Source organism: Echinops telfairi, unplaced genomic scaffold, assembly GCF_000313985.2.
Source record: "Echinops telfairi isolate 266 unplaced genomic scaffold, ASM31398v2 ScPeMD7_443;HRSCAF=831, whole genome shotgun sequence".
Lineage (NCBI taxonomy): Eukaryota > Metazoa > Chordata > Mammalia > Afrosoricida > Tenrecidae > Echinops > Echinops telfairi.
Window position 1 is genome coordinate 6717631 of NW_022104341.1, and position 9626 is coordinate 6727256.

The window sequence follows — 9626 nt, forward strand, 5'->3', positions numbered from 1 at the left end:
GTGAGCTATTAGAGCACTCTGCAGATGTTAGTCTTGGGAGCGAGAGCCCCCAGGCTTCAAGACAGACCCTCAGCGCTTTGCCTCCAAAATCCCAACTCATGCCCTCAGCCAGTGCTGAGTCACGGCCACTCTGCTGTGGGCTTCCGAGACGGTAACGGGAGTAGAGTGCCCAGGCTCTCCCACAGAGCCGCTGGTGGTTTCCAACCATGTGGATTGGATCCCAGCCACCAGGGCTCCTTCCCCCAAAACTCTTCACTGCCCTCGGTCGAGTTTCCGGGACTAACTCTTAATGGGAGTAGAAAGCCCTGTCTTTCTCCCAAGGAGCGGTGGGTGGCTTTGAACAGCCGACCTTACCGATTGCAGCCCAACTCCCCTAGGCCCTGGGCAAATTTGGGCTTGATTCTCAGGCGTTCAGTTTCACCTACAGGCCGAGACAGAGTCCACAACACAATCCACCTCCCCATGGAACTAGCACTTTCCGACCATGTTGTTGGGCTCCAGTTTCTCAGAGGGTGCCCTCCTCCCACCCGCAGGGTGCTGGCAGTGCAGGGCCCTGGCTGGTGCTACAAATCCCCACCAGAGTTTTGTCTTGTTACTCAAAGCCCTTCCCTCAGTGTTCCTTTGCTGTCCCCAAGTGCCACTCCATCCCTCCATGGACCCTCCTCTAAGAACATTTGGAAACGCCTGCCTCCACACCATTTAACACCCCACCCCCTGCCTAAGCTCTCTCCTGTCCCCCAAGTGCCAGGCACCCATCTCAGTTGTTCTGATTGACTGTTTATTGCAATTCTGTTCATGTACCACCCCTCCCTCTCTCCTTCTATGGCTAGCTGTGTGCATAATTGTCTCTCCTACCAGGGGTGGAGGCTAGGTTTTACACAGTTCTGAATTCCCCGGAGCCAGCACTGGATTCCTTTAGCCAAAGATCCCAAGGCACTTCCTCATTCTTCACGCCCTCCCCACTCCATCCGTGGCCCAAGGCTAGCCCACAGTCCCTCACACAGGGTGTCAGAGCGATCCGACTGCCTCACCTCCCTCTGGAAACTCATCCCGATTTCCTGGGGAATGGGGATCCCTCTTCCATGCACAATGATGTGGCTTTTAGGACTGTGTGCTCTGACACTGCCTGCCAGTTCACACGGGCTAGCATCTCTCAGGGCTTCCGGTCTCTGACTGCTGAAGCACCTGGCCTGCATGGCCCACTGCACCACGAGGCTGTTCCCAAACGCGGTCGTAGAGTTAAGTGCTTTGAAAATGAAGAGTCCCACTACACAAATTCACAGCATCGTTTCATAAAAAGCGAACAAGCCTCCCTGGCCCTGGGAAGAAGGCACAGAGGGCAGCCCAGCCAGGCGGCAGGAGGCCACAGCGGTGGGCCTGCGCTTGCAGGGGCCAGGCTGCGGTCAGGAGTCCCCTCTCCTAACAGTCGGAATGGGGAAGTTCCACCCAGCGAGCCAGAGGCCAAAGCAGAAGCAGCGAACGCTGAGGTCTGCAGAGGCGGCAGCTGGAAAAGGGAAAGAGCACAAACACTGAGCCTGGGTGCCGGTCAGGTCCATGGTTCCTGTAAAGGCAGCCAGTGCTGCTGCGCGACTGAGGTCAAGCGTCTGCCCACTCCCTTCGCCCACCCACAAGCGTCCTTCCTCTCACTGTGTGGCTATGTGGAAAGATCACCGCTCGGGGAAGCCGGCAAACCTGCTCTGTGAGGCCGTGAGCGGGTGGCTTCACCCTGAAGCCTCCTGATGGGCTCTGGAAAGTGGGGCGTTCACCAGCACTTCACGTGGCGCTGTGTGAAGGAAGCGTGGTGGCCCAGAGCAATCCCCTACAGGGCTCCCAGCGGTGCCTGGCTCTGAGCAGTGCCACCCTGGGGCACAGCGATGGCTTGTTCGGTGTAAGTTACCAATAATGCGGGCAGGCCAGCCCGGGCCGGTGGGCAGGTATAATTACTGAAACCTTATAGCCAAGGTTCCAAGACAGTCACAATGTCAAAGAGACTCCTGCTCTCCTGTAAGTCGATAAGCACCTGCCAGTGTCTGGTTGGGAAAACTTCATCGAGGGCAGCGCCTTGGTGCTTGCTGCTTTTGTTTTTAACCTTTCTTCTTTTCTATTTTATTTTATTTTTAATAAACCATTTTATTGAGGGCTTTTACAGCTCTTTTAACGATCCATACATCCATTGTATCAAGCACATTTGTACATAGGTTGCCATCATCGTTTCCAAAACATTTTCTTTCTACTTGGGCCCTTGGCATCAGCTCCTCTTTTTTCCCCTCCCTCCTGTCCTGCCCTCCCACCCTCTGACCCCCTCGATTCGGTGCCTGCTTCTCTATCAGCCCTGAGTGTCCAGGCTCCAGGCCTGGGGCTACTTGGCCAGGTACCCAGGCCAGAGACAGAAGGGAGGGCGGTGGGTACGAGGAAGATGACTGGCGATGGTCTGGGTGGGGGGAGACTAGTGTCTGCTTTTACTCCCTGGGTCTACAGGGCCATTGACTCATGGAGCCAGCTCGCCCAGGGCCAAGCAACTGAGCTCCTGGAAGCACAGAGGTTCTCCACTGTGGCTGGACACTTGAATCACTCAGGAGAAATTAAAAAAATCCCCAGGCCTGGACTGCAATCCAGACCAATTAAATCAGTCTTTAACAACTAAACTCCCCTGATCAACCCCAAGGCACACCAGAGGTTGAGAGCCGCTGTTCGAAGCCAGCTGGCCAGATGGCAGGAACCACTCGGGGTCGTTAAAAATGACCGTCTTTCTGGCTCAGAGATTGGTGTTGTTAGCAGAGGAAGTTGATTCTAAACCCTATTTGAGAAGGAGGTGCATGTACAGATCATAGTTCAAGGTCACTGAAGCCAGGCTGCTCCTTCCTGTCAGTGACGCCCAGAATTAAGTGGAATCCGGGAGCATGGCAGGTGATTCTTAAGGTTAGGCAAGTTGGGGGGAAGTCAGCTCTCTAGGGGAGTGCCCCCAAATCTCCTGGAACCCCAATCCTAAATCAGGAGGTGGGGTGAAGGCCTGAGCACCTGCCTTGCTCACCAGCTGAGGGGACGTTGCTGGTCTCTGGAGAACAGTTTGGGTACCAGACTTCCACAGTCTTTTCATCGGAGGGAGACTCCGCTACCAAGACTCACTGTACGGGAAGGATGGGCATAGCCTTCCCCGTGGGATGCTACACTGCATTCCCCTGCCTCTCCAGGAAGGAGCCTGAGGGGGCCAGAGACTGGCATCCCACCTCCCAAGGAGGCAAAGTTTGTCTTGTGAGGTGCCACAAAGCCCCGCAAAGTGCAGTTACGGGATGAAGTTGGGCTTCAAGTGCTTCCATGGGTCCCGGGGAAGCAGCCCTACAATCTACCACGTACCCTATTCTCCCACCCTCACCAAATTATTGAGGGCCCTCTAATAACCCCGAAGGTCTAAGGGGCGGACTAGGGGATCCTTGATATCCAGGGGGAGGAATTCAGAGCCAGGGGTCGTCGGGTGGGGGCGGAGGTTGGATGAGAAACAGATCGGTAAACAAAGCAGGTGTCCAACATAAAGCAGTAGGTAGGTGCTAAGAACCAGAGTGGGTGCAGAGACAAGCAAATGCCAAAGACCAGAGTGAACAGCTTCCTGGGACAGCAGCAGGGTAGCACGCGCAGCAATTCTGAACTTCCCACGGAGGGGGCGCCTCCCCAAACAAGAGACCCTTCCCGGGACCATCTTGCTGTGCTGGGTGAAGTCTTGTGCTGTGGAGGGCTCGGCAGGGGGAGTGTGTCCTATGCTTGTGGGCACCCCTAATGTCCAGCTGGGATGGAGGTGAATCCAGGAAGCAGGCTTTCAGGGGTAAGCCTCTCAGAGGGATGAGGCCTGCCGCCCTCTGACTCTGGAGAGGTCCTGTGTCAGGACCCAACAGATCATCTCCCTACCACACAAACACAGGGCGTCTTTGCCCTTTGTCACAGTGAGCTCTTAATTAGCTTAACCCTTAATTAGCTTAATCCCCAGACTAAGAAGCAGGCCTCCCCTTGGGGTAGGGTGTCTCAGCCAAGGGAGCCTGCACAGGAGAACTAGTCGGGAGACATAGCCTGTTCCTTCACCCAGCCGCACGTAGGGAAGCTAAGGAGCTGGTACTTCATCCCGACTTTTTTCCTCCCCCTTGTCTTCTGAGATAGGAAACTCCAGAAGAGAAGCGTGTGAGCAGAGGAAGCAGCCGAGGAGACGCAGAAGGATGGGCAGTGGAGCCAGTGCGGAGGACAAGGAGCTGGCCAAGAGGTCCAAGGAGCTGGAGAAAAAGCTGCAGGAGGGTGCTGACAAGGAGGCGAAGACCATCAAGCTGCTGTTGCTGGGTGCGCACCACGGGAGGCGAGCCCAGGGGAGCCCTGCCCTTCCTGTTGACCCGGGGTGGTAGGGGCTTCCAGAAAGTCGGGGGGGGGGGGCAGGGAGGGCATTTTCCTCTCCCCTACCCCAGCTCAGGCGAGCAGGCTGGGGGCTTGGAGGCAGAGTGAACAGGGGGGTCTACACAGCCACCGTGAAATGGTCCAGCGGCCCCTCCACACGACGGGGGGCTACAGGGGCCCTTCTCCTTGCTGATAGAGGAACAAGATATTTGGAGGTGCGGATCCCCGAGAGGGACGGGGTGGGGTCTCCATCAGCAGTGCCTTCCTGGCCTTCAGGAGCTGCCTCTCCGCATCCTTGCGTCATCGCTGGGCCGTGCCCAGAAAGGAAGGGCCCTTCAGCAGCTCAGCCTGAGAAACCATCAGGGCTGGCAAAGGGACTGAGACGGGCAAGCGTCAGGAGAAACCCCCCCAGTGACTAGCAGGGCCAGGGGGGCTTTCTGTAGCAGAGGCCCCGCTGGGGCCTGGCTGAAGCACCTCTCTTCTCCGGCCCATCTGTGGCACATCCCGTAAGGGCACACTAAAGGAGCTTAGCTCTGTAAGCTCAGGGGTAGGGGAAACTGAGGGAGGGCAGGGCCACGGCAAGAGCACTTAAGCCTAAGCAGCTTTCCTCCGGGATCAGGATGAGCCGTTTAGCGGGAGCAAACAAGCACAAGCGAAGTGGGCAGAGGCTGAGGTCTCCGAGTGGAATAGACGGGAGGGGGAGAGGGGGAAGGTGCGTGGGGGTTAGGAGGCGGAGTGGAGGGTGAATGAGTTACTACAAGAAGCTAGCAAGATGACAATGCACCCAGCCCTCCTGCCTGCCCCACTACCAGTGTCCTCAGACACCAGTGGGTGGGAAAAAGAGCAGATCACACTCTCCAGGGATGTGTGACCCTGTCTAGAAACAGTGTGGCTGTCCCAGCTGGAGGGGGCCTAGTAGCCTCTAGCGGGGAGAGGTGAGGAATGTTGATAAGCATCCTAGAGTGCATCAAAGAGCGCCCCCCGCCCCCCAATTGCCACAGCGAGAACACTGGTTCCTGTGTTCTCCCAACCAAGCAGAGGCCAAGACCTCTCTGGCCAAGGGGTGGAGGAGGAGCGGGCGGGGATCTCAAACATCAGCCTTTTCCTCCACAGGCGCCGGCGAGTCAGGCAAGAGCACAATCGTCAAGCAGATGAAGTGAGTAGGGACGAAGGCCCAGAGTACCCAAGGGTAGTACTCAGGGCCAAGGGTGCTTCAGTGAGCTGTAAGGGGCCGTGTAGAGAATGGAAAGTATGGTTCCCAATACTCTTTCTCTCCCTGCCACACCCCTGCCCAATTGAATTTCTTTTTCTCCTGGCATAAACATTTGAAGCTGTCCGCTTTCCTTCGCTGCCACTTGTCCCATTTCATAAATTTGGGGGCTTACAGAAATTGGCATTTTACTTCATAAAGACGTGAGCCAGACAAAAGCAGTATTGATTCCCGACATGCCTTGCCCTGCCTCACCCTCCACCATGGAACATCGATGGGGACACAGGGGGAAGGTGCTTGCGACCCTTTCAGTCCCCAGATCCCCACGGCTCTGGCCTGGTTACTCAGGTCCAGCGGGGGGCTGGGTGTCTGCCCCTTGCAGGATCATCCACCAGGACGGCTACACGCCGGAGGAGTGCCTGGAGTTCAAGTCCATCATCTACGGCAACGTGCTGCAGTCGATCCTGGCCATCATCCGGGCCATGTCTACATTGGGCATCGACTATGCCAACACAGGCCGCGCGGTATGTGGGGACTGGTATGCGGTGGAGGGTGGAGCCAGGACAAAGGGAGAGAGGCCAGCGATGGGTCCGAAACCACTTGTGTCTGACGAAAATGCTACCTGCCGAGGTTCCGCCAACCTTTCCAGGTCCTTCGGGAGAAGGAAGTAGCTCCAGCCTTTATAAGAAAGGAGCCCTGGGGCGGCGCGGGGCGTGTCACTGAAAGGTTGGTAAGTCCATGGGAGAAAGGCCTGGTGACCCCTCCTGGGGAGATGAGCTACTGGGTCACAGGGACCACTCTGAGTCAGACATGAACCCGACAGCAGTCGCCGGGGTCACAAATGTGCCGCTGACTCACTGCCCAGGTCAGCGCTGGCTGACTCGGTGACGCCCATGGGTTTCCAAGGCTGTACCTGTTTGCAGGAGTAGAAAGCCCAGTCTTTCTCCTGAGGAGCTGCTGGTGGTTTTGAACTGCCGACCATGCGGATTGCAGCCCACCACCAGGGCTCCGAGGGAGAAAGACGGGGGTGCTGTGAGCCAGAATGGGCCCCGAGGCAGCGAGCTGCGTGCTCAGCTTCCCCCGAGTTGTGTCTTACTTGGCCACCTTCTTTGGGCTCTGTGCCTTGGTCACCCCCTACCCTCCCCCCCAATCCCCGACACTGCCATCAAGTCATCGCTGGCCCATAGTGACCCTACAAGGTAGGGGAGAACTGCTGTGACTCTGTATGGGAGTAGAAAGCCCCATCTTTCTCCCTCAGAGCAGCTGGTGGTTTCAAACTGCTGACCTTGCAGTTAGCAGCGCAATGTATAACCACTGTGCCACCAGGGCTCCTGGCCATGGAGTGTGTCTAAGGTAAAGTGCTCATTCCAGTATTGGCCTTTCCTTGGCTGTGCACCACTGCAAGACGAAAGCAATGGATTTCCTGATCATCCTGGCCACTAAACTTGCCACCTCCCCCAGAAGCAGACCTGCTCTGTGGAGGTGCGCTGGGGGACGACTGATGGAAGGCAGAAACACAGAGAGGACCACCCAGGGCCGGATGTGGCGCATGCTCTGTCTCTGGGGCAACAACTCACAAAGCCACAGTGCTTCTTCTTGGTACCTACTCTTCCTGGGAGGCGCCGCCTTCCTGCGCTCTGGGAGAAATTCAGAAGTCGCTCCCAGAAGCCTCCCGGGCAGTCATGACCCCGGTGTCGTTCTCAGCCAGGTTTCTGCCTTATAGGATGATGGGCGACAGCTCGGCAACCTGGCGGATTCCATCGAGGAGGGCACCATGCCTCCGGAGCTGGTGGACGTCATCAAGAAGTTGTGGAAGGATGACGGCGTGCAAGCCTGCTTCGACAGAGCCGCGGAGTACCAGCTCAATGACTCCGCCTCTTAGTAAGTCTCTGACGTGGGGGCGGGCGTTGGGGGTGGGGGAGAAACCTCGCGCAGTTTGTAATTTGGACATCGAAAGCTGGAGGCCGTGGGTTGAATTCTGCTTTTGTTTCGTTTCCCTGGACTTGACTGTGTGTGACTGTGTTTGCATCGAATGCCTCTAAGAAGGGACGCGTGCCACGGTTCCCAGCTCGCCCTGCTGTCTCGCACTGGCTACCTTGCAGCTTAGGGAGCTGATGCCGAACTGTAAGCAGAGGCGCGCTCTCGGCCTGCATGTCCTTTTCCCGAGGCCAGACATGGAGACAGGCCTTTCGGAGCCGTGACCACCGAGCGGCCCTGCGGCTCTGCCACACGCTCTCCTGGGCCGTGAGGGTCCTGATGGCAGCCCCCGCAGGGCTCAGTTTTCTAGCTGGTAACTCAGGCACTACTTAGACCACTAACCAGAAACCAAAGTTCCCCTTAGCCACAGGGTCTCTGGGCAGGTGGCATAGAAACTGCCGGGGCAAAGAGCCAACACGGCAAAGCTGGTTCCAACCAGATAACGGACACAGAGTCTGCCCATCCTACCTCAGCCAGACGGGTCTCCTGGAAATTAGCAAGCAGACACAGACTAGCAGAGACTATCCTGAACTTGGCAGTCACGTGGTCTAGGATGCTGGGGATGACAAATTGAAGATTTGGCATGTGGCATCACATTGATCGGCCAAAAGGAAAGTTCTAGACCTATCCTGAAGTACAGTGCTATTAGTGATAGCATATGCACATGCCTACAGGGACAACCACTTAATGTGACGTTCAAATGTGCACACCAAGCAGTCAGAAACAGATCCAACATCAAGCCCAAACGCACCGACGAATCCCGGTGGCTAGAACGCGGAAGTCAAACGCAGTCATCTGTGACGTGCCGAGACCATGACAGGACTGCACAAGACCATTGTGACACTCTCTTTTCAACAACACGGACAGTGACTAGACCCTGGGATCTTGCTGGGTGGAATCCACAGGAATCAAAAGGACTGCATCTGTGGGAAGAGATGATGGGAGGGCTGGCTGTGGTAGAGATCATCAGTTACTCACAAGCAAGTTCAAGTTGGAGCTGAAGAAAATGAAAACAAATCCACAGAGCGAAAGTCTGACTCTGAGGATCGCCCCGCTGAATTTCGAAACCATCTCAAGAATAGATTGGAGGGGGGAAGAGGAGCTGATACCAAGGGCTCAAGTAGAAAGTAAATGTTTAGAAAATGATGACGGCAACATATGTACAAATATGCTGGACACATTGATGTATGGAATGTTATAAGAGCTGTAAGAGCCCCCAGTAAAATGATTTTTGTCAGAGCATAGACTGGAGGCACTGAGCACTAAGAAGTGCGGAGGAGCTGCGGGGTGACATCAAGCACGGCCTCCATGATGACACAAGAGGTCGTCAAAGGCAGGAAAGGAGAAAGACCAGATGGTGCTAGACGAGCCGCTGAAGCCTGCTCTTGAATGCAGCGTAACTGAAGCCAGTGGGAGAAATGAGGATGTCAAGCCGCTGGACGGAACATTGCAAAAGGCAGCTGAACATGACAAACGGTTGTATGGGACGGCAGAGGCTTTTAGTTAGAAAAAAAGGTGGGGGGAATCCTCAATATTTCTCAAGCGGAAAGAACTGAAGAAATTCAAGCCTCAAGCTGCAATCGTGAATGATTCTATGAGTGAAACATTCACCACTACAGAAAGCATCCGGCGAAGATGGGAGGTAGGACTTGTTGACACTGAGCCATGCCAGGAGGCAGCGGATGATCGAGGGTCTTGAAGAATTTCAAGCCACCCTGAAGGCACTGGTGAAAACAAAATTCCAGGAATTGGCAGAACACCAATTGCGATGTTTCAACAATGAATGCAATGCTGGAAGAAATTTAGAAGACACTCACCTGGCCAGTCAACCAGAAGGGATCCATAGTTGTGCCCATTCCAAAGAGAGGGGATCCAACAGAATGAAGAAGCTATTAAGCACTACCATTAATCTCACGTGCAAGTCACATGGTGCTGAAGACAGATAAAAGATGGTTGTAGAGGGGGGCAGAGAAGGGAGGGGGAGGGGGAAAAAGGAAAATGAGCTGATTCTGGGAACCCAAAAGGCAAGCGAATTTTGGGAATGATGAGGGCAACAAATGTATAGATG

General features: G+C 55.5%; 1 protein-coding gene across 1 annotated transcript in view; it reads left to right on the plus strand.

Moving 5' to 3' along the window:
- The first annotated feature begins 4202 nt into the window (after window positions 1–4202).
- Window positions 4203–9626, plus strand: part of GNAT2 (G protein subunit alpha transducin 2) — an 8602-nt gene continuing 3178 nt past the window's right edge. Inside the window, exons 1-4 of the mRNA XM_004699536.3 lie at window positions 4203–4320; window positions 5485–5527; window positions 5964–6105; window positions 7305–7462. Of these exons, the coding sequence (XP_004699593.3) occupies window positions 4203–4320; window positions 5485–5527; window positions 5964–6105; window positions 7305–7462 (461 nt within the window). The remainder of the gene's footprint in view (window positions 4321–5484; window positions 5528–5963; window positions 6106–7304; window positions 7463–9626) is intronic.